The sequence below is a fragment of the Falco punctatus genome (genome assembly GCF_963210335.1).
Source record: "Falco punctatus genome assembly, chromosome: 2".
Lineage (NCBI taxonomy): Eukaryota > Metazoa > Chordata > Aves > Falconiformes > Falconidae > Falco > Falco punctatus.
The window spans coordinates 45,894,399-45,918,683 of record NC_137581.1 but is presented as its reverse complement, the minus strand read 5'-3'; the positions used below and the strand labels follow the sequence as shown (position 1 = coordinate 45,918,683).

Below are 24,285 nucleotides of genomic sequence, written 5' to 3'. Positions count from 1 at the left end.
CACTTCTTATTCTTTGCCTAGCAATACCCCAAGCACTTCGCTCCCAGTGCCTGCTGGGCCCACCAAGCATTGATTGTCTGCCTTCTCCATTACATTCACTCCTCAGGCTAGCCTGGCACGGGGCTTTCAAACTACTGAGGTAACTGGCTCTATCAGCGATGAGGACCCAGCTCCTCTGTGCCAGTATCACCCCTGTGTCTCGCCGAGACCCCCACTCCCCCGCTTCCCGGCCGCCCCGCACCTGAGGGGGAGGCCTGCCCGCAGCCCGGGCCCTGCCGCCCCGCCGCGCAGCAGCCAGCCGCCGCGGCGGCCCGGTGAGGCGCCGCAAATCGAGCCAGGAGGCAGCGGGGAGGCGGGACGAGGGCGGCAGGGCGAGCCGGCTGCCCCGCGGCCGCTGCTCCCGGCGGGACCGGGCGGCACAGCCGCGGCAGGGCGGCCATGACGGCGGGCAGCTGCGCTCGCGCGGGGGGGCGAGGGAGGGGGACGCGCCACCCCGCATCCCGCCCGCCGCCATTTTGCCTGGTGTGCGTCGCTTCCGCTGCTGGGAAGTAAACAGAGAGGGAGGGAGCGACGCGGGCTGGACGGGACGGAAGCGCTGGGGTCGGCTTCGGTGGAGGGAGCTGATGTGGCCAGAGCGGAGGCGCCAGTGCGGCCCGAGTCCCGGTTAATGCGGAGCGCAGCAGGGAGCCGCCAGGTGAAGGGCTGGAAGGGGGGGGCGGCGGCGCAGCAGGACTTTCCCCAGGCCCGCGGCCGCGCTGCCGTGCGGGGCGGAGAGCGGGGTCCGAGCAGCGGGGGCGGCGGGGCTCGGGGCCCTGCCCGGCAGCGGGGCGCCGCGCTGAGCCGGGGGGAGCCGACCCTGAGGTGAAGCTTCTCCGGGAGCAGCGGGACTTAAAACCTGTCCCTCCGTGTTTATAGGGTGTCGCTGCCTCGCAGCCGCCTGGTACAAACGGTAGTAAATGGGAAACCCCTCGTCGTTCTCGGCACAACTCGCGGTTCGGGGCGATTAGGGGTTCGGTTCATGTCTGGGCGCCCCCCATTAGCCCGTTCCTTTCTGGAAGAGCCTTACTGGAGGTGTCAGACAGCGAGCGCCCTGAGGCTTCTCCATGGGAAAGCGTTATCAGCAGCCGTGCACGGTTGTTAGGGGTTTGTTTGTTTGGGTTTGGTCTTTTTTTTTTTTTTTTTAAACTGCCATTGTGTTTTGTCTGCAACCTTACTCGGCAACAAAAACAACGCTGAGCATGTGCTTTGCTTCTCCTCCCACTTTGTGACTGAACTGTGTGATTTATGGTTGAACGTGACCATACTGCCTGCGAGATAGCGTGGGCTGCGCCCAGCTGCGGAGTTCAGAACACGGAGTTCAGAAAGAAGTTGTTATAGTAGGTTGAGTAGTTTACTTGGAAAATCTTTAGGAGTCAGGCATCCTGATTTCACGCATCTTTCCGTCCTGGTAGACCTGGGTATTTTCCTTGGGGGTTTGTGGGGGTTTTTTGTTTGTTGGGGTTTTTTCTCCCCTTCCTGTCACTATCTTAGATTTTAAAGGAAAGTTGGTTATAGCAGCAATTTGGAAAACCGACCAGTGATAAGTGTGTCCTGAGTATGTCAGGGAGAGTTAAAAGCAAGATTAATGGTTCAGGCATTGTAAGAAGTGATAAGCAATCGTTGTTTGAAAAATAGGCTGTGCCTATGCAGTAATATGCTAGAATAGAATTTTGCATCGTCTTCCTCATTGAGAAGTTATTTCTGTTGGCCTTGGATTTAAAATGGTTAGATCTTCAGACTATCAGATACCTAAAACAAAGTGAACTGTCTTAATTGCATTTGCCTGTTTCTGTGTGAAATTTGCAGAAAGATTTACTCTCCTCAGTGGCTTTATTTTTTTTATAAATAATTTCTAGATGACTTCACAAACTTTGTAGGCAAATCCGCATTCTTTCAATTTGTGGAGGTTTTTTATTGTTAAGCATGTTAAGGGGTTGAAATCAGTTATGTTTTTAAAAAGGTATTCCAGTACTTCAAATTCTGAAAGAGATGACAAAAAACAAACAAATTACTTAGAAATTAGATTACAAAATAGTCATTGAAATCTTAAAACCATATTATTTAGTCTTGAGCTTAGACTTCCCCCCCGCTCTTTGGAAGAAGTTCCACAAGGAGATATTTTTGAAAACTTATGTTTACTCTCTCCTTTCCATTACTGGAGCATTTGAGATGTCAGCAAAAAAAAAGCTGTCTGGAAATGTCTTTTCCCATCCCCTACTTTTCAAGCCGTGGCACTTAAAACACGTAGCATCTTATTTTCTTGAAAGACTGTCACCTGAAATTCATCCTCAGTATAGTTTTAGTGATGGCTGTATTTTCTCTTTTCTTCATTGGCTCTAAATGGCTATAAAAACTTGGGATAGTACCACACAACTTCAAGAGTGGCTTTTGATCCGTAACCAGCACATATTAACTACTCAGAACTCAACAAAGTTAGCTCAGAGGTGCATCTTTCAAGTTGGCTGTTGATGACCTGGGCCGCTTTTGTCAGCCGTATCTCAGAGGTTATTCTTCCAGCTGAAGAATTCATACAGTTTTGACAGTGGCAGCTCACTTCTTTTCTTAAAAAAAGTAAAAACGTGTTTGTTCTAGTGCCTGTGTCTATGAAGAGAGCGGTTGTAGTAAGTGCTGTATATATGTGCATCAGCTCTACTGTCCATGCACAGTAGCCCCTATAATCCAATGAGAAAATCCAGAACTTGACTCCCTAATACCATGATAAAAGTAGCCTACCTAACTAGAAATTCATGCACATATATTATCTTATTAACAAAAGATGAGGCAGGATCTCTGTAAAGGAAGGCTTGAAGAGTCAAGTCTAACAGTTACCTTATGTAGTTTTTTACAGCTTAACAAGAGATGGCTTTGGAAAGACTTAAAGACATCAAACTCACTATCCCGAATTTGGCAAGTGAACAGCTTGCGTACGCTGGTTGCTCACTATAACCTAATTGTTTGGAACATCTGTTTGGCCTAAAGTTTAAAGGAATGTTTCATTTCAGACTAGCTTATTAGAAGTAATATTCTTGGACTATGCTTTTTATCTCAAACACAAACATGACCGGTTTACAGTGGATTTGAAAACTAATCCTTTATTAGTTTTAAATTTAATTATTCAGTTTTCATGGTTGCAAAATCCAGTTCCTTCATCTTTTTGTTAGTTGCAGATGGTTCTAAGTCATTATTCAGTTTTCTTGCTTCTCTTCTGTACCAGTGAAGTTAGTGGCTCAGCCACAGAACTCTCTCTTGAATAGAAAGCTCGTTTCAGCACAGGAGTCATGTTTTGCATAGTCTCATAATCATGAGCTGTGAGTCACAGGAAGCAGTTCTCACGAAGCAAGTAGCGATTTTTACCCAGTAGCGTTTTGCTTTCAACGTGATAGCTTGCTTTTGTCATGTGAATAGGCAGGATTAAAGCCTTTTAAAGATAGTTAAGGAGATGCTGGCTTTGAGAAAATAATCTGTGGCGCATTGGATGATAAACAGTATAATTTTTCACTTGTATATCTAGTGTATTACACTTTTTTAAAAAACAAAGACTTGTACTTAGTTGCAGTACATAGCAGAGTAAGTTCATTGTCCTGGTCCCAAGTGAACGGGGTATATGATAATCTTATGTGTGTAATTGTACTTGAATGTTAAACCAGAATGATTTCACTGTGTATAAAGTCCATGTTTATCTTCTAGAAATCATGGGGGCTGGGGGGGTGCTTATACCACCCCTGGATTCTCTTAGCTTTTTACAGATTAGAATTCAGTGTATTGTACTTCAGTGTGAGATCTTGTTCAGAACCCTTTAGGACATGGTGTGCATGCCATTGAGGCTTTTAGAAATAAATGATTGGTTGCTAAATTCAGTTGTAAGCTGGCATGTACAAAAGACCACGCTTTGATCAAAATCCAGTACTAGATTTATTTCAGATGTATGTAGTGGTGGAGGTTTTTTCCTCTTTAATAATGTGATATAAGATAGAACTTGTGTAAGTGAGACCACTATGGAAGAAGTATATGCTACTGAGAATGAGATAACCTTTTGCCTCATCTCTGCTGAATTTAGTATGATTTTGAAGAAAGTTTGCTGACTCTTCTATAAACTTTTTTTGTGGCTTGAAACTTCCAGACTCACTGGAAATCTTTCATAATCCCTATTTACTAGTTAGTTGGAGAAACAAAAGCACACCAGTGCTTTTAATGAAATATGTTTTTAAGAATAGTGATTTAAAATAGATGCATTTTGAAGTAACCTTTTTTTAAAAAATACATACATTTAGAAAAATACAGGTTCTTCCTGTCTGGGTATAAAAATTAATTGGACAGATAGAACATCTGCAAGATGCAATACCTGCAAACATACATACATACCTCATTGTTTAGTTTCTTGCTTGACTTTTGCCTTCCACAGTTTCAAGTGTTGGTTTTGGTAAATAGGACTGGGACAGCAATATGCTGTCAGTGGTCACAGAATTGTTTAGAAGAGCATCTTCCCATTAGTAGGAAAGTAGATGGTTACTCGACAAAATAGTAAAACAAATTAGGTTCAAAGTGTTTTCAAACACCAAATTGAAATGCTGAAAGGGGAGTGACTGTTATAAATGGATCAGCACTGTTAATTGTTAAGTAATATTAAAGATATCTCTTTAGAGGGTAACGGTATTTTTAGACTACCACTTCAAATTCATTGGGCTCTTTCTTTCCCTGAAAAAAACCCTCTGTAAAAGTGTGACTACAGAAAACATGCTTTTTTACCTCCATAGTTTCCTATTAATATTGTTCTTCTCAGCTGTTATATTTACACAATATATAGAAAACATTTTTGTATTGTTTTTATAGAATGAAACGAGGAAGGAAAACTAATGAGGCAAACAACAGTTCATCTGAAGAGACAACTGAGAAAGAATCCAAGAGACACAAGGTTATCGATGAGAAGACCATAGTTGTGCAGAGTCCTGACTGGGCAAACCTGCTTCAAGACATTATCCTGCAGGTGTTTCAGTACTTGCCCCTTCTGGATCGTGCTCATGCGTCCCAGGTCTGCCGAAGCTGGAACCAAGTGTTTCATATGCCTGATCTCTGGAGGTGTTTTGAGTTTGAACTGAATCAGCCAGCTACATCTTACTTGAGGGCTACACATCCTGAACTAATCAAGCAAATAATAAAGAGGCATTCCAATCACCTGCAGTATGTAAGCTTCAAGGTAGTGTATTTTGTAGGCTTTTAAAAGTATCTTTATAAAAATAAAAGCAGTTGTTAAACTTGGTTATTTTTTCTTTTCTGCATTTTATTTGGAATATTTTAAGGAAATAGCTCTGGTACTCTTGAGACAGTTTTGATGATTCATCTATATAAATATAAAAGCATGAAAAGTATGATTTAATTAAAGTTAGTAATAGAAATACTGATGATAAGTGGTAATTGACAACTATGATCAAAACATTTTAGCATGCTGAAAATTAAAGAGTATTACTAAGTGTTAGGAGAGGCTTATGATGATATATTTGTGATTAGGATTGTCAGTTATTTAAAAAGAAATCCGGAAGCTCTCAGTGTCGTAGGCCTTGTTTTCAGGCCTAGTATACTGAAGAAATGGGTTCTCTAAATGGGCATATAGATACGGAGGTTACCTCCCATTGCATTTGTTTTTTTGAATATGTTTTCAGGACAAGAACTTGGAATAACAGTCCTGAACATACCGTTTCATTGCCTTAATTCCATTAGGTGGAGATTTTTTTGTTTGGTGTAGGTTTTTGGTTTTTTCTCTTTTCTTGTAGCATTTTAGCTGTCTAAAATTAAGCCTCAGTGAACTGGCAGAACGACTTCAGCTCTGATACTACTGTATGTGTGGGTACCTGCTTCAGAATTAAGTTTGATCAGGATGCATACATTGAGTGTTTCTCCATTTCACATCCTGTACGGACTTGGATCTAATATTCATCGTTGGAAAACATCTAGTGCAGAGAGTGACTTCAGTACTACTATTAAGCAGCTATCAATTTTAGTACTAAATTGTATGGGATTGTCTGTGTAATGGCATCTACTCAGCACAGCTGCATTTCAGTCAGCTGAAAAAGTATATGGGTTTTGCAAAGGATGGTATATCTACTGATTGTGCTTGGCTAAGAAATACCATCTGGTGAGAACTGGCTTTGTTAACATCACGGAACTATTTTCAGCAGATGAAAACCTTTAACATTGGTTTACATATCACTGTGTTTTAGAAGAGTGCTGTGAAACAGTCACAGCTGCATATGTATCAGCTATGTTACCAGTTTGGAAAGAAAATTACTCCTACAGCAAGGTGGACACGCTAGTTGTTTGTTTCTGAGATCTGGCAGTTTTAATGTAGGAATCATCAGCATGTGGGTAGCTGCAGACCTCTGCCTGATCACGTGTATTGCTACAGCTTGGTGCAGTATCAGATACAAACTGTTACCGCAAGGTCTGCAGGGTTTATCAGTGTCCAAATAAAGGAAACTTACAGCAGTATTGAGATGGCCTTCCACTGTCTGTCTCCCCTCTACATTGCTTTGCATCAAGTCATTTTGAAGGATTTCAGATGCTCTTCGCTGGTGGTGTGATACCCACATTGTTCCTTGAACTGTCCCTTCGGTGTTGCAGCATGAAGAGTAGATTGCAGGAAATAGTAAGGAGCAAGGATAATCACAAGGAAGTGGCTGTAACATTGACTGTTGCTCTGTCAAGGCTGAAAACTTGGGGTTTTTCTTTTGTAGGCAAAGAAAGATTGGATTGTCGGAAATAAGGTTTTTCAGGTTGTGTTCAAGCAGAAAATGAAGATTTGTTGGACTTGGATCAGTTGCTGGGAAGGTTGCGTATCTTATGGTAGACTTAAAATTGGTCTTCTGATCAAGCTTTTTGCTGTTCTGTAGATTTGCAAAGCTGTCATGCCTACTGTAATAGATAGAGAATAATAACAGAACAATAAGAAATCATTCAGAAAGCACATCTGACCGTTGAAGGAAATCCACTGAAGGCACATTAAGTGATTTGGTTGTGTAACAAGCAGGCTAATTAAGATATTTTTTTGTTCCCAGTGTATCCGTTGCATATCTGTTGTGGTATTAATGATGAAGGCCTAGTTATTTAGGTTCGTATCACAATGGACTTAACCCTCCAGCAGCTCTATGTTATGAGCTGAGTCACTGTAGGAGGAAGCAGCTTTCTCAGACAGTAAAATGTTTATAGAATTCATGCGTTTTTATAAGGAGGAATGTAAAGAGGAAGTGGGGTAGGCTCCAGACCCAAATGAACCTCTGCTTCCTAGTATTTGATGTGGATTGAGTATCTGGGAACAAACTGTTTAGGTGACCCCTCACTGTGCTAGATTTTATTAAAGTGTTTAGGAGAATGGTAAAATTCTAGTAAATTGTCTTGGATTTTTGGCATGTACTTTTTTTGGGGGAAAAAAGAATTACATTGATGGACTCCCAGTGAGGAATTTCAGAAGGTAAAGTGGAAAAAAATGTTAAAAGTACATCTACTCTGCTTCGCTTTTTTGTAAAGAGTATGTGTGATGCAGTGTTTTTTGGACAATAAATCTGTTTTGTTTTAAGGTGGACAGTAGCAAGGAATCTGCAGAAGCAGCTTGTGATATTTTATCACAGCTGGTGAATTGCTCTCTGAAAACACTTGGGCTAATTTCAACTGCCCGGCCAAGCTTCATGGATTTACCAAAGGTATTTAAATATGTGTATTTTTCTATAGCAAAGTATTGCAGTGTTTCATAGTGTATTTGTGTAACTTTATGAAAAGTTTTGTTGGAAGAATATGGATCTTTGGTAAAGATAACTGGTTTTGCTGGGCTCTATTAAAGGGAGGAACTGAGATGATGTACTAAAATGGTTAACTTATTCTCTGCACCATGTGAGAAGTTAGTCCTGACCTTGTTCTTCCAAGTCCTCCTGTCTACTGACCTCAATGTGATACTGAGCAACATGATGCAAGTCAGGAGGCTAGATAATTCCTGTCTGTGTCATTGTACTGTGGGTGATGTTTAGGGGGCTATTACAATTGAATGAGTGGGAGGGTTTAATCCATGTGAACTTGCTGTAGGGATTGTATTATGAATGAGCACTCTTCAGAAAGCAATATGATCATGATTTTCAATAATTCATGCCACACAGTCAAGTGTCAGATTCTTAGGCAGCATGCAGTGTATTTCTGAAACTTTGTCAGATTTTTACATTGCATGCTTACCAAAATTTAGATTTTGTTAGAAGGCATCTGATCTGGAAGACGATAGATCTCTTATGTGTGCTTCTAAACAGGAATTCCTGCTAGTGAGGTAGAAGTGTATTATTGCTGAGGAGCAAGAGAGTTTTGGGGTAACTTGGACTGTTTTATGGCAGTGACATCTCAAATGTCTCACAGCCTCAATTCTTGAATCCAGTCCACATGTATGTGAAGGACCAGATACAACTAGACTATTAGCTGGATCTCAGTGATGACATTGCTGATGATGGCAACAAGGACACAGAAGAACTAGGGACAGCCTGAGGAGAGGAAGCAGGCTATAGGTTTAAGCAAGGTTAGCTACAGAAGGATTATCAATTACTATCCTTAGCAGTGATCACAGATGCATCATGTAGTTCTCTTGAATATGTATTTTTAATCCTTAATATTCAAAGAGGCTTTCCAGATCTTTAACTAGTTTCTGCATGTTTTTTCCTTTTTTGATGTGCTTTGAGATGTGACTATAAGAAAATCTGAATGTAGTTAAAACAATCCACAGACTCAGTGTGTTAGAAATACTTTGTCCTTTCAGCTCTTGTATATTATTTCTTAGTGAGAAAGCTAAAACAGCACTCAGGACTAGTTTTCACTGGAGGGGTATGTTATGGTCCTGTTCAGCTTCCTGAGTAGTTATTTGCATGGCCTTACTCAGCTTCAAGGCTTCTAAAATACAGGCTTTCTCTTTTTTTTTTTTTTTTTTTTTTCCCAATAGGTTCACATGTGGCCTTTAAAAATATATATTCAAAATGAGCCAAAATCAACTCTAGGCATAATTTGCCTTTTGATGTTTACCACTCCATTAATACTGTCACTGGCATATGGGACCGGCAATGTTTTTCAAATTTTCATGGACCACTAATGAAACTAAAGAATTGAATTGGACAATGAATAAGCTCTTGTGGGAAGCCACTAGTAACAGGGCCATTGATGAGAAGCAGGCAAAGATAAATGGATCTGAAAAATGTTTAACACTACACTTTTTTTAATTATTTTTTTTATCAGACTGTATGGGAATTCTGAACTACTTTGTGCTATCTTCATCGGTGCCCTTCTGATTTCAACATGACAAATATTTGTAAATAGCACTTAGCTTTGTGTTGCCTAGTCTTTTGCTAAGCACATTCTACATAATCTTTTAAAGAATCATACTGTAGGCTACATATGTGGCAATATGGAAGAGGCATTAAATCACGAGCTTTTACATTTTGGGATGTTGCCTGTCTTTGGTAGCTCTTCAAACTGTGATTTCAAATTACGTGTTTTTGTAAACATGGTTAACTTTCTTTGCCTTTCTATTTAACAGCCTTCTTAGCAAAGGGAATTACATTCTAAATATAGAGAATAAAAACACAGTACTAACTTTTGGAATACAGAATGGAAATATTAAAGCACCTTTTCTTCTGTACATAACATATATAATCAGCATGTTGTCAGTATAGTTGGGAGTGGTCCCTAAAGCCAAAATGCCTAATGATTCTGATTTGAACTTTTTGTTCCCATTTGCGTGAGCTGACTTTGACAGTTTATGTTGATGTGAAAATATTAATTCCTGTTCTAAATCTAATTGTGAGTGAGTTTTAGCGAAAACCACAAACAGTACATAAGAATGAGCAAATAACTGTATTCAGGATTCTACATGTGAATGTGGCTCAGAGTGGAACAGTATTGAAATCAAATTAGCAGGTAATTTTGTGGGATACGTAATGCAGTGCATGGAGGAAGTACTTTAAAAAAGTCTTCTATTCAGTCAGTCTTGGAAGAAGTTATTACTCACTTCCTTCATACCACTGGTGATTTCTACAAGCAGTGCTGTATCTGCTCCCCAGTCTGCATTTCTCAAGTTAACATCTTGGGCTCTATCTTTGGTGTAAGTTTCAGTGGTTACATAAAAATGCTGAGGAGCAACCTTGAGCACTGGACCTGCATTATCTATGCTGCTTAATCAGTAACTAATTGATCACCTGCTCCTTGGCTCTGTTTGGACTGCTCCAGTTAGTTATCAGAGATAAATGCACTCAAACCCTAAATACTCTTTGTGGATGGTAGGCAGGCAGTGGTATCATTTGGCTTTGGACACATTTTAACAGGATGGAGTTGCCACTCTTGGTTATGTTTGCATCTCACCGATACAGCACAACTCACTATGTGGGAATTCCTGTTCAAGAAGATGCTTCTTTTAGAGCAGGAGTCCTCAAACTACGGCCTGCGGGCTGGATACGGCCCCCCAGGGTCCTCAATCTGGCCCCAGTATTTACAGAACCTCCCTGCCCCACCCCCGCCCCCTGCCGGGGCTTGGGGGGGGGGGAAACCAAGCAGCCGCAGATGACTGCCACTTAATCCACGTGCCGGCCCCCTGTTTAAAAAGTTTGAGGACCCCTGTTTTAGAGTGTGACTTGCAAATAATCCTCAAAATTAGGGCTTCTAGGCTTTCTCTTTGCTTGCGGTCTTCCTACAGATTTAAGTTAGGATTGTCCCGGGTCAGGTTCTTGATTTACGTTTAATGTTAAACATTCTGATTTGCCAAATGCATAAATTGATAGCAAAAACTGATTATACTTCCTCTACTCAAAAATATGCCAATTTTTAGTATTTTTAATTATGCAGTATTAAAAGTATCAAAAGAATGCTCTTTCAGCAAATGCTGTCAATAAGTGAAAGAATACTAGGACTGTTGTAGAAGCATTGAGATTTTTATTTCAGATACTATTGTTTTTCTTTTTTTTTTTCCAGTCTCACTTTATTTCTGCACTGACAGTGGTTTTTGTAAACTCCAAATCACTCTCTTCACTTAAGATTGATGATACACCAGTAGATGATCCATCTCTTAAAGTGCTAGTGGCTAACAACAGCGACACGCTCAAACTGTTGAAAATGAGCAGTTGTCCTCATGTTTCTCCAGCAGGTAAGCTAATGTGTTTTGGGGGTTTTGTTTTGTGTTTTTGTTGTGTTTTCAGTGTATACATTTGTCATGTTTTAACCCCAGCTGGCAACTAAGTACCACACAGCCGCTCACTCACATTCTCCCCCTCTGCCCCCAGCGGGATGGAGAGGAGAATCAGGGGGGGAAAAGGTAAAACGCATGGGTTGAGATAAAGACAATTTAATAGAACAAAAGCCACCGCATGCAAGCAGAGCAAAACAAAGAATTCGTTCATCACTTTCCATCAGCAGGCAGGTGTTCAGCCATCTCCAGGAAAGCAGGGCTCCAGCATGTATAACTGGGAACGTGCCCCCCTTCTTTCACCAGCTTTGTGTTCATGATATACGAAATACCCCTTTGGCTAGTTCAGGCCAGCTGTCCTGGTTATGCTCCCTCCCAGCTTCCTGTGCACTTGCTCACTGGGGGAGCTTAAAGTCCTTGAGTTAGAGTAAGCACTACTTAGCAGCAACTAAAACATCAGTGTGGTATCAACGTTATTCTCATACCAAATCCAAAACACATCATTGTACCAGCTAGTGAGGAGAAAATTAACTCTACCCCAGCCAGAACTGGGACAGCATTAAATTCTGTCTGAAACCAGTAAAGACCTGAAAAAACAGGGGTGGGGTGAGAGCGACAATGAATGTATCTACAGCAGCTGTCACTGAATAAAATACTAACTCAACTGGTTGCCAATCCATCCATCCTACTACTGGCAGAGTGACTGCTGAGCTAATAATAGAATAGTGCATGTCTGTTCAGGACAAATATCCAACCTCTTCTAGAACTTTATCAAACTTCATAGCGCACTACTCCTAAAATGACTATTTAAGTATTCCAGTATAATTAGGCTTTTTGGAACATGAGTTTCTTTTCTGCTCTTCATTATGTATAGGTTTTGAGTGTTGCAAAGTCATGGATTATGAAAGTAGTTCTGAAAGAAAGCAGTTTTATCTTTTGCTGGAGAGTAAATGTAGACAGCGTCAGCAAAGGGGAGATGAGACTGAGCTGTGCAGGACTTCCAGCATTACCAAATGGTGGAACTTCATTACCAACTTCATTAACGCTAAGCATGTTTGTAGCAAGAACGAAAACAGCTTGTATCAGAGTGAAATCACTGAAGATTGTTGAAGTTCATAGAATTAATGTTTGTGGAAGAATTATACACAAGAAGTTTAAGATTGATTCACAGCCCATCAACACTTACGGTTTTTCACTGAGAAATGGAAGACGAATTGTAAATGAGATGCTGGCAACATAGTTCAGTTCTTCTGAGGATGAGTAGAAACTACTGTATTTTTTTTATGCAAATATATTGCAAGTGTAAATATTGGGTATATTATATGTAAAATTCACCAGCAGGACTTTGGTATGTGGGGAAAATCGTACTGTGGCAGAGAGCGTGTTACTGTAGTGATAAAAAACAAAACACAAACTTAATACCTTTTGCAGTTGCAGCTCTCAGACAAAACCTTGTGTTTGGTTTTACATAAGGAAGTCCTGCAAGTGCAGGTTTGTTTTGTAGCAGATTTGTCTAGCAAAGTGTTCAGCATGTGAACTGGAATGTTACTTCCTTCAAAGCTTTGTAAGCCCTTTGTAAAGGAGGTTGCTTAAATGGGCTTGAGTGACTGGTTTTCCTGACTTAAAATCTTGTTTGAGGATCATTGTGTCTGTGTACAGGAGCCATAATGTGTCTGTTGAGAGGAAGAGGCTCCAGCAGGAGTGTAGCTGGGCAGAGGGAGTAATTTCCTTGGACTTGGATCCAAGTGTAACCTGTCAGCTCTAGCAGACTTTGCTGGCTTGTGGCTAGTCCTTGCCAGAAGGTTTTATGGAACATCATACACTTGATAATTTGGGAGGGGGCATCAGTTTACAAAGTTCTTTGACTGGTGTATACTGGTTGATGTATCTTGTACGATGTTTTTAATCGAAGGAACAATGGGTGGGAAGTGGTAACACCTGTTTAAGGAACAAGAAGCCCAACTGCTATCCAACTCCTTCATGGAGTGGAGGTGAATAGAATGGGAGCAGATGCATTAGTGACAAAACCAGAAGAGTGCTAAGTAAATGGCAAGAGAATTTGATTGCTTAATTTGGGTAGGAATGTACCCTGAGACAGAGAAAAAAGTGGATGTATTGGGTTTGTGTGGCAAAGGTTTGGTAGTCGGGCCAGGGCTACAGAGGTGGCTTCTGTGAGAATCTGCTAGAAGCTTCTCCTGTGTCTAATGGAGCCAATGTCAGCTGGCTCCAAGACGGACCTGCTGCTGGCTAATGCCAAGCCCATCAGCAATCGTGGTAGTGCCCCTGGGATAATTTATTGAAGAAGGAGGGGAAAAATCCTGTGCAACAGCAGCTGGACAGAGGAGTGAGACTATGTGAGAGGCACAGCCCTGCAGACACCAGGGTCAGTGAAGGAGGGGCAGAAGACGCTCCAGGTTCTGGAGCAGAGATTCCCCTGCAGCCCGTGGTGAAGCCCGCGGTGAGCCAGGCTGTGCCCTGCAGCCCATGGAGGTCAGTGGTGGAGCAGATCCCCACCTGCAGCCCACGGAGGTCAGTGGTGGAGCAGATCCCCACCTGCAGCCCACGGAGGTCAGTGGTGGAGCAGATCCCCACCTGCAGCCCACGGAGGTCAGTGGTGGAGCAGATCCCCACCTGCAGCCCGTGGAGGTCAGTGGTGGAGCAGATCCCCACCTGCAGCCCGTGGAGGTCAGTGGTGGAGCAGATCCCCACCTGCAGCCCGTGGAGGTCAGTGGTGGAGCAGATCCCCACCTGCAGCCCACGGAGGTCAGTGGTGGAGCAGATCCCCACCTGCAGCCCATGGAGGACCCCACACCGCAGAAGGTGGATGCGCCCGAAGGGGGCTGTGACCAGGGGGCAGCCCGCGCTGGAGCAGGCTCCTGGCAGGACCCGTGGCTCCCTGGAGAGAGGAGCCCAGGCTGGAGCAGGTTTGCTGGCCGGGCTTGTGACCCCGCGGGGGACCCACGCTGGAGCAGCCTGTGCCTGAAGGGCTGCGCCCCGGGGCAGGGACCCACGCTGGGGCAGGGTGGGAAGGACTGCAGCCCGTGGGAAGGGCTCGTGTGGGAGAAGTTCATGGAGGGCTGTCTGCCGGGGGGGGACCCCAGGCTGGAGCCGGAGCAGAGTGTGAGGAGCCTCCTGCTGAGGGGGGGAGTGGCAGAGACAGCGTGTGAGGGACTGACCGCAGCCCCTGGTCCCTGTCCCCCTGTGCTGCTCAGGGGGAAGACACAAATAAATTGGGAGTGAAGTTAAGCCTGGGAAGAGGGGAAGGGTGGGGGGAAGGTGTTTTAAAATTTAGTTTTATTTCTCATTATCGTACTCTGATTTGATTGGTAATTAATTAAACTAATTTCCCCAAGTTGAGTCTGTTTTGCCCGTGATGGTAATTGGTGAGTGATCTCCCTGCCGTTACCTCAACCCATGAACCTTCGGTTACATTTTCTCTCCCCTGCCTGGCTGAGGAGGGGAGTGATGGAGTGGCTTTGGTGGGCACCTGGCCGCCAGCCAGGGTCAACGCACAGCAGTGGAACGAAAGAAATGCACCAATATGTGGATAGTTGGCTTCAAGAGCAGGCAGGCTGCCAAAATAAGACTCTTGAAGGAGAATGAGATCTTTTTGAGCACTGAGACTTCCCTGCATTTTTTTTTTTCTGATGGGAATATTGTAATGAGTAGGCTGCTATAAAAGTGGAAGAACTTTAATTGAACCAAAAGGGCCATGAGTTATGCAAAACTAACTACTTATACCTGCACTTAAAATGGTATAACATGCCTTCAAATTGCAGGAGGTGGGGGTGGGGAGGGAGGGTAGTGTTCATTACTAGATTAGTTCTCAGTAAATGTGTTATTGAAGGACAGAGAAGAGTAATGCAAGTAGTGGAAGAGACAGAGTCCACCACTGCAGGGATAAAGGAAAAAGATTGATATCAAACTGTGAATTGCTTCCAAAGGATGCTCTGAATAATTCCTAATTTACCGTACAAAGGTAAAGAGGCATGTTTGAGTTTGGGCTGGACAAACAAAGGCAGTGATGTATTTCTGATCTTGGTGAGCATGTGTGAAGTTTCTTCTGATTGCTCTTTCCCCTCTGAACTTTAACTTGCATTAGAACTGCAGCAGTACCTTGTAAAACAAAATAACGGTTATTTTAAAATCCACATTGATGTGCTGCTGTTTATTACCTGAACTATTAGCTATTGGAACAGAGGGAACTGAAAGCACTTCCATAAAGGCTGTGTTTCTGCTGTGCTTTAGGGGTGGGAGGGTTGCTCCTCTTGGAATGGGGGGTAGGGGAGAAGGGCGGATGTAGGATGAGTCTGCATCAGCAGTTTAGCAGAGGGGTAATTTTGATGCGGATCTGTGCTGTATGATACCAGAACGATGTACTTTTTGGTGACACAAAGGTTTGGGCAGTGCTGAGGGATGTTGTGAACAGCATGGGCTCCAGGCAGCCCCTCCGGTAACGATCTGCACTGCATTCATTGTCAGTTGCTATATGCAGGTTATGTAATTTCATTGACAGTGTGTGATGTGGATGTCCAGGCCCAGGCCCCTAAAAAATTGCAGCCAGCTGAACCCCAGTTCTTCCCTTTTCGCCTCGCACCAGTCAATAATGTACCTTTATAAAGTTAACAAAGACTTCTTGAAGGATGGCAGTTTGGACAACAAGCTGGTTTGGATGCTAAATTTGTAGCGAGTTGTTTTCGGAAACTGGTGATGAGACAATATGTATGAATCTGAAATATTTCCTGTGTCAACAGACCCAGGTGTTGCGAAGCAGCGTGCCTAAGGCTGCTTAAAGGGAGTGGTCCTAGTAGCCCTTATGGGAGTGTTGCTGTAAGAATAACTGTGCTATGATTTAAGGGCAGGAAATTGTCTCTGGCACGTGTAGAAGGTACACAGAAGTTTGCAGTTGTTCTAATTTTGTACTCCTATCTTAAACCCCAATAAATCTGTATGTTCCCTTCACCTTGGATTCCATCCCTTTGTCCCCCAATGAAATAATGAGTATGCTTACATATATGCACTGGTTTTACAGGAAATAGTTACAGTAAGAGTTGGGTTAAAATTATATTAACCTCAATTCTGCTTTTTTTTAATTTTAATCTGTAACTTCTTTATTTAAAATTACAATATTTGATATTGTTAGAAAAGCTGCTGATGCATGTGTCCTTGCAGGTCCTCGGGTGAAAAATACATCTTTTTTTGGTGTAAATATTCATGCAGTATTTTTACAGTAATTTTTTTCAAGTGTTTTTAGGCTCAGTATAGGCTCCTCTTTTGAGTTTAATAACTGCATCTTAAAACAGCTTATGTCTTTCTGTATTTCTTCCCATTGTTTCAAAGCTATAGTGGACTGAGCTCACGTTTTTCAGTTCCATATTAAACACTCTGTTCTTATCTCTTGTGTTAATGGAAGACCATATCCCAAACTTTACGCAGTTTTCTCAGTCACATGAAATGCGGAAGACTGTATTCTTTTTTTTTAATGTGGTTTTTTTTTATTGTTTTGTTGGGTTTTTTTAGTACTGTTACCAGTGTGGTACCATTGCTTGTATCTTTAGATAGGATGAGTGGAAACCTTAAAGACAGAACTGAATTCTTTTTGTTAATGTCTTTGTCTTCCATGAGCAGCAAGTTAAATTGACTCATTAAAAGGAGAGTCTGAAAATCATTGCTATAGCAATTGCTGCTATGAATTTTTAGTGGTTTCCCTCTTTTTTTCATTTGCTGTTTCTTTTCCAAATTTAAATATTTATACTTTGCTAGAAAGAACAAATGCTGACAGCAACAACTTCTGTATTTAATTAAAATCCAGCATTCAATTTACCTTTGCTTTCTGCAAGTGATGAATTTAGTTCATGGTTGCTTTGTCAGCCACAGAGGGAGAGTGCAGTTTTTTCAGAGCAGGCTAGGGAAAAACTCATATTATTATGAGTAAGCTCCTTTTACAAGGATGAAGTTGAGTATATGTTGGTCTTACAACAAGGCAGAACAGTCAGAGTATGCTATTTATATACTGATCACGTGAGATTCAACTCCCACAGGGAAGTATACAATGCAACATGTTAACTTCTTTAAGTTTTCCTAGCAAAATAGCGATGTAGTCACACAGTGTATGTGTAATCTTACTGTGTGGGTACAAGGAAGTCACAAGATCATCCTAATACGGAAGAGATTCGTGCTCTGGTTGTCCAGTATGATTTTGTTTCGATGTTAGGTCTTGATTGCATGTTGAAATACCTGGTCTTTGCATGCTCTTGACATGCATCAACAAATTCACACTTAGGTTTCTCGTTATTAGTGTATTTATCTGTGTAACCCCTTTCATAATGTTCTCTTTTCCCAGGTATCCTTTGTGTGGCTGACCAGTGTCACGGCTTACGCGAGCTGGCGCTGAACTACCACCTGCTGAGCGATGAGCTTCTGCTTGCTTTGTCTTCTGAAAAACATGTCAGGTTAGAACACTTGCGCATTGATGTTGTCAGTGAAAATCCAGGACAGACTCAGTTCCACACGATTCAAAAGAGCAGCTGGGACGCTTTCATCAAGCATTCTCCTAAAGTAAATTTAGTCATGTACTTTTTCTTGTACGAAGAAGAGTTTGACCCGTTCTTTCGTTACGAAATACCCGTCACTCACCTTTACTTTGGAAGATCGGTAAGCAAAGACGTACTTGGCCGCGTTGGGATGACGTGTCCTCGGTTAGTTGAACTGGTTGTGTGCGCCAATGGATTACGGCCACTGGATGAGGAGCTGATCCGTATTGCAGAACGTTGCAAGTATCTGTCAGCCGTTGGCCTAGGAGAATGTGAAGTCTCTTGCAGTGCCTTTGTTGAGTTTGTGAAGATGTGTGGTGGTCGTCTCTCCCAGCTTTCTATTATGGAGGAAGTTTTGATTCCTGATCAGAAATACAGCTTAGAGCAGATTCATTGGGAAGTTTCAAAGCATCTCGGTAGAGTCTGGTTCCCGGACATGATGCCTACATGGTAAAGTCCTTAAAAGACTTCAAGACGGATGGAATAGCACCTTAAACCCAAGCTTACCATATTGCAATTTACTATATAAGCTTATTTAATACGATAGTTTTTACTGTAAGTTACTTCATTGTTTGATTAGAAAATTAATTTTTAATTCAAAAATTATTTGAAACCCAGATTCAAAAATAGAAATCATGGATAGCTCCAAAACCCATTTTCATCCAAACAAAAATCTGGTTTAGATTTGTTCTTTTTCATCAACAGTGACCTCAGACTTCTATGGAAATAAAAAGATGTATTTAAAATAACTGAAATGTACCTCCAAAATACCAGTTTTAATATGCTGTCCTTCTCTGATTCAGATACTAGTATTGAACATGATCAATTTGATCTTAGGAAACAAACGAAACCCCACGGAGATTGCATGCTTCTGTTGCAGACTATAGCATTTCTAAATCCAGTCATTTAGCTGAGTATCTAGTAGGCTGTTAAATGTACACGTTCTTTCTATAAAAGTCATAAAAGGCAAGAGCAATACACAATAATATAGTTTGGACAATTAAAATATTGTTTGCTACCTTATTCAACAGATTATTAGATCCATCTCTAAAATGTATTTAGCATGCAGACAGATAGTAGTGTGAGCTACTGGAAGTGGTGTGTTTTTTTCCCCCCTCTATGCATTTTAATATAGTTTGCTTATGGGATCTCAGATCTGTGTCTAAACCTGTTTTAAGGTATTTTGTCTAGCTCAGGAAGCGAAAGCATTCTGGGGAAAAAATGTAGATACATTGTATTTAAAAATACTGGAGTTAATGAGCTTTTCTAGCACATTAACTGGTTTTGCAGCATACGGTTAGATGGAATAATGTATAGTTTATAAAATAAACCCTGCAGTGTTAAATGTGATGACATGGATGCCAACGGTGTGAGACAAGGAAGTCAAAATTTGAATGGTGACCAAGAACCTTTTAACAAAACCTTAGACCTTTTGGCTGCTTTCAATTTGAGAGAAATGACATTGTAACAGTTGCTTAAGCTGTATAAACTAATTGTATACTGTAAATCTGTTTCAGAAACGTTTATGTATAAAGTGAATGTTTGATAGATGATCATTTTGTATACCTTTAATTCAGCTAGTTTGATCATTTCATAGTATTTAAAAACCTAAAGCAGTAGACTTGTGTGAAGTAGAGCAATAGGCAAAAACTTGTTTTGAGTATTTGGTAAATCAGTTTTATTAAAGAAAGTTTTTAGTCTGTAAGTGGCGTAGGCAGCGTGTTGCCTGTGATCTGGATGTGGCTTGTGACTTCATTTCTGACCGCCAACAGTTATGTTATTTTCTCTTTTACTTTATTGATTGGTAACACTAAAGTATTGCGTGGCTGCTGAATGCATTTGAAAGGTGATGGTGAGCCATCAGCAAGGCAAAGCTGTGCCAGCGGTGGGCTGTGCTGCACGCAGGGGTGGTGGTTTCTCATTCGAGCTGTACAGCTAGTGCTGGCGATAGAGCGTCTTAATTTCTGATTTCAGTGATGTTTATCCAAATGTATAGTTCAAGTGTAATACACTTATGACATATTTAAGTTCATAATTACATTTTGAGCAAACAATGTTCAGAGGACTGGACATCTTTATAGGGGAATTGTATGTTTCTGTAGAGCTTTGATTTAAAGATTGCATTTTATTAAATACATGGGTTTTGTATTAGAATTTATTAAACTAATGTAACACTAATTTGCTTTTATTTGCATAAAAGGTGTCAATATATTTAGTCTGTAAAAGTAAAAAAGCTCAGTGTTTTTTATATTCTGACTCTCAGAATTGCCTGCACGATAAAGGTTGAGTAACGCTAGTAATCTGGGGAAGAGAACGTTTTCACTAAGTGTGTGAAGTAATCTCACTAGTAATGCAGCTAAAACCTCTTTGGACCTTGACTGCTGGTGTCCTGATGTTGGCAGTGTATGTTGGTCTCCTGCTTACCGCTGTGGTAGCGGGAGTAACTGAAAAGCAAGATGCAACCTAAATACCAGAGTCCCCTCGCTTCTGGAATTGACATCCGTGAAACCCTGTGTTCTGCTTTTCACAGAGAAACCTCTGTCAGACCCTGAGGTGGGGGACATGTCGGCAGCTGAAGGCTTTATGCTTAGTTGTAATGAAACTGCTTCCCCAGCCAGGTACGTGGCCAGCCTTTTCTGAGGCAGTCTCTCTGTTTTGTTGGTTAGACTTCAAAAAGGCCTTCATAAATGCAACACAGTATTGTAATGGCTATCAAAATGTTCAGTGATAAGAAAACTGCTTGGAAGCAGTTGTCTCCCCCGCTGGAGGTCAGCAGTCTTTATCCATTGAACCAATTACAGCATCCTTCGCTCAAATAATCCAGCTATAGAACAAACTTCCCAAGCAACCCTGGATTCTAAGTAGCCTCAGTAAAAACTACAATGCTCCTTTTTGGCAAGTCTTGTGCAATTCTTATTTTGCCTTTACACGTTTAGAACAAATTACGTTTTTATTATTAATCTGTGACACAAGTGGTAAAAAGTTCACTAGAAACATGAACATGAGTGTTTTATAGCTGCGTAAGGTAATTTTCCCTGGGTTCACCTTTACTTCTTGCTGTTGTCAGAAGAAAACCCAGCATTGACTTGGTTGTCCAGTTTTGGGTAGGAGTTGTTAATGTCTGCAGTCACAAGTCTTACTTCTGAAAACAAGTGCTACATCATTTCAGGTTTTTGATACAAAATTAATCTTGAAAGCTGTTGATGCTAAACAGCTGGGATAGTCCTGACCAGTTACACTAGTTTACCATGAGATAATATATCAGAAGTGAAAAGGTGTGTGAATTGAGAGTAGCTGTTTACATTAACTTTGTAGTTTCATGCAATTCACCCAACGCTAAAAACTTGTGAATTTAAGTGGGATTTCTTAGTCAGAAGCTTTCACTAACACTATGCAAAGATCTAACCGTGTAAGTAAAAATTGCTATACTTATTCCAATTGTTAAAATTTTCATGTGTGCCAAATTACCTTCCTGTGAATTTAAAGCAGGGTTCAGCTGGGCCTCTTTATATTTGGAGTTGGCCTGACTACAGCCTGAACTTTGTTACGTTACTTCAGAGAGATCTGTCTTCATCTCTGGCCAGTCTAGTTGGCTGCACATGCAATGGTAAAAGTGCTGCTGCTGTATCTAAAACTGGAGCATTGATTTAATGAGGAAACTTGTGAAATCGTAAAGGCACTCAGAATTTCAGCATCTGTGTTTAGATGACAAACTGAATTCATTTTCCTAAAATACAGGTGCTGTAGAAACAAGTTCCTTGGAGACACGATTGAAGTCTACTAGTATTAACACTGGGACAGTGAAACCACAATTAACCTTAGGTGTTCTGTTTGTTTATTTTTTGTTAGGTTTTTCTTGTAGAATCACATCCACTGCTGGCTGGTGTCATTCATATGCTTTGAAACAGGCTGCGGGCATGTTTTCTGCTCTGTCTTCCACCTGTGCTTTTGTAAGATAGTGTTTCCTTGCAAAATGCTGAGGAACCGGGACAGCTCTGGACCTTTTAGAGGAATGTATCTGTTCCTTCCAGTCCTGCAGCATGACAGAAAACTCCTAGTTTCCTATTTTAGGATGATCCTGCATGAAGATCAGCTGTCATGGTTACAAGAATAAGGAGAAAGGCTTGTGATTCTTTGTCTGTTGTGTGGATGTAAGATAAAGAACCATGTAATCCAGATTGAAGTCGATGAACTGGCAGCTAGGCAGCCTGGATCTCAAAACCTGGTTTAAACATTAGTAAGACAAGAACTTTGGTGCATGCAGCATTATACCAGTTTTGCTGCTTTAGCCTCAAAAGGCAAGATTTAAGAGACAGTGCCACCCTCAACCATCTCCCAAACAAATGCTTTAGTGTTGGGGGTGAGGGAAAGGAGGAAAAGGGTTGATTTCCTAATTCCATAGCGGAAGTCTCTTGACAGTAAGCAAGTAGGTGGCCTGGAAGTCCTGTGGACCTGATGGCTGGATCCTTTGTTCCCTGGGAGGCTTAGGCACCCAAAAGCTGTTCTCTGCACATGCAACAGCCTTAATGCAGCAGGAAAGAGGCAGGCTTTAGAACAATCGCTTCTCCCATGGACTACAGCATCAAGCACTTCCAAGGGATCCTGACTCAACGGTGGTATGAACCCTCCAAGATAAATTGTTTCAGGAGGCCATGCTTTGCTCTAACTGTTCAAGGCATGGTATCAGCTGAAAAATTCCTTGCAGGCATCTGCTTCGTAACAGTTTTTAATCGCAGAACCCCACAGACTGAGTCTACCATTAATACTGAATTTTAAGTGTGATGTGACATGGGAGAGGATTCTTCTTATTCTGTTAGTTTTCCCTAGACTGAAAATACGATGTTCCCTAGGTGGCCGGTAAGGTCTGTTTTCACTATCTAATTTTATGATTTGCAACCAGCAGCTGATGGCAGGGGGGCTGTGGGTGGAGCTATGCTTTAGACTTCCAGTTGCGACTCCGTTGTAAGTGGAAGAGCAGAAGCCCACTCTGCTTTTCAAATTATTTCCTAGTTTTGGTGACTTCAAAACCAGAGGAACCTCAAATTCGGTGACACCATCCCAAGTTACGATCCAATACAGCAGCCACACGCTGTATTGGACCTTCCCGTGTGACAAGCCAGGAACTGCGTCGCTTGAGAACCCTCCTGGAGCGCAGTGCGGGTTAGCCCTCAGCAGCACAGTGGTATAAAAGTTAAGCAGTTTTGTGCAAGACCCCTGTGCAGACTTGGAAATGTTTGTATTACAGAATGATTGTGTATTATTACCCTTAACAGCAACATGTGTAAAAGCAGGCAACGGAACAAAGCACAGTCTGAAGTGACCGGTAATTCCTCTATTCAAAGCATGAGTAACAGCTCGGTGACACGTTCAGTGGAGCCAGGTAAAAGAGAAAGTCAGAGCGTGTCCTTGAGCCCAGCAGTTAGGACTGTCCCCTGGTTCCTACCATCAGGCAAGTCCTAATACCAGCTGGCTGTGAGTGAAATGCTAGGTGTGATCCTATTATGCCTGGCCCCCAATGTAACTTCTGGCAGGAAGACATCCACCTCAAATGCTTGAGCTAAGTAAAACAATAAATTTTGTTTTCAGACACAAAAACCTACAGATTATCAGGCATATACAAGCTGTTAGATGTCACAAACATTCGCTATTTAGGTGACAAAAGTGTAATCCTTATGGTTCTGTTCTGGGGTTGTCTAACAAAAGGAGCCTGCTCACCACCTCGGTATTATTTTGAATCTAAGTCTATATGCCTAACTCAAGGATTCTGGATTCTGCCTACAGGACAGCACTACACTCGATAACTTCCACCTAAATCCTAGTGAAACTACTTCCAGTGCAATAATGAGTCCACTTCAGCAACAGCACCTAACCAGTAGCTTTAAACTGAGGATAGAGTTCAAAACATGAAACAGACTTGCATATACACACATGGCTGCATGAAGGAATGGTCAAACGGTCACCAGTGTGACCTGCTACCGAATACTCTCGCAGATTCTGTCTCCAACAGCTGCTTCCTTCTGCTTCTGCCTGGAAGGGATGCAGGATCCTTGGCAAATAACTGTCCAGTTGTCTTTGTCTCTTCTTGTTGCCAGAAATTTACTGTCTTCTAACTTGCAACTAATACATGCTAGGATGTATCTGCTTCTCCTTGAAGCAACCCCCTGTACCATCCAGAGTATTAGGGTTAGAGTAAAACATGCTAAATTAAGCAGATTGTACAGATGATACAGGGAAAGTGAGAAGGGCTGTTATTTAGGTACAAAAAGCCCAGGATATTATAAACTTGTACTGATGACAGAACCAGGCAGTTATGTTTGACCACAGACATGAAAACCAATTACTACTTTCATACAGACATCCACTATTTTTGATCGGGTTCTTTAAGGTTTTACCTCTGCAACCAGTCACCTATGTCAGTTGTTGCATGTCTCTAGATACTACCGGTCCACAAATACCCACCTTTTTGATCGTTACAAGCTGCCCAAGGCAGCTTTGACATGTGGGATTCAGCTACTGCGCATCACA

The 24,285-nt window shown here is 41.8% G+C and overlaps 1 protein-coding gene across 3 annotated transcripts; it reads left to right on the top strand.

Moving 5' to 3' along the window:
- The first annotated feature begins 259 nt into the window (after window positions 1-259).
- FBXL3 (F-box and leucine rich repeat protein 3) lies at window positions 260-19,948 on the top strand. Of its 3 annotated transcripts, none has more exons than XM_080374419.1 (5): window positions 260-694; window positions 4,870-5,233; window positions 7,608-7,730; window positions 11,017-11,188; window positions 17,571-19,948. In XM_080374419.1, exons 2-5 carry the CDS (start codon window positions 4,871-4,873, stop codon window positions 18,212-18,214), a joined length of 1,302 nt encoding a protein of 433 aa, XP_080230545.1. In that variant the 5' UTR covers window positions 260-694; window position 4,870; the 3' UTR covers window positions 18,215-19,948. The 3 variants fall into 3 exon arrangements, with proteins under 3 accessions (XP_080230545.1, XP_080230547.1, XP_080230546.1); XM_080374421.1 differs by lacking the exon at window positions 260-694 and adding an exon at window positions 750-1,143; XM_080374420.1 differs by lacking the exon at window positions 260-694 and adding an exon at window positions 1,158-1,376.
- The last annotated feature ends 4,337 nt before the right edge of the window (window positions 19,949-24,285 follow it).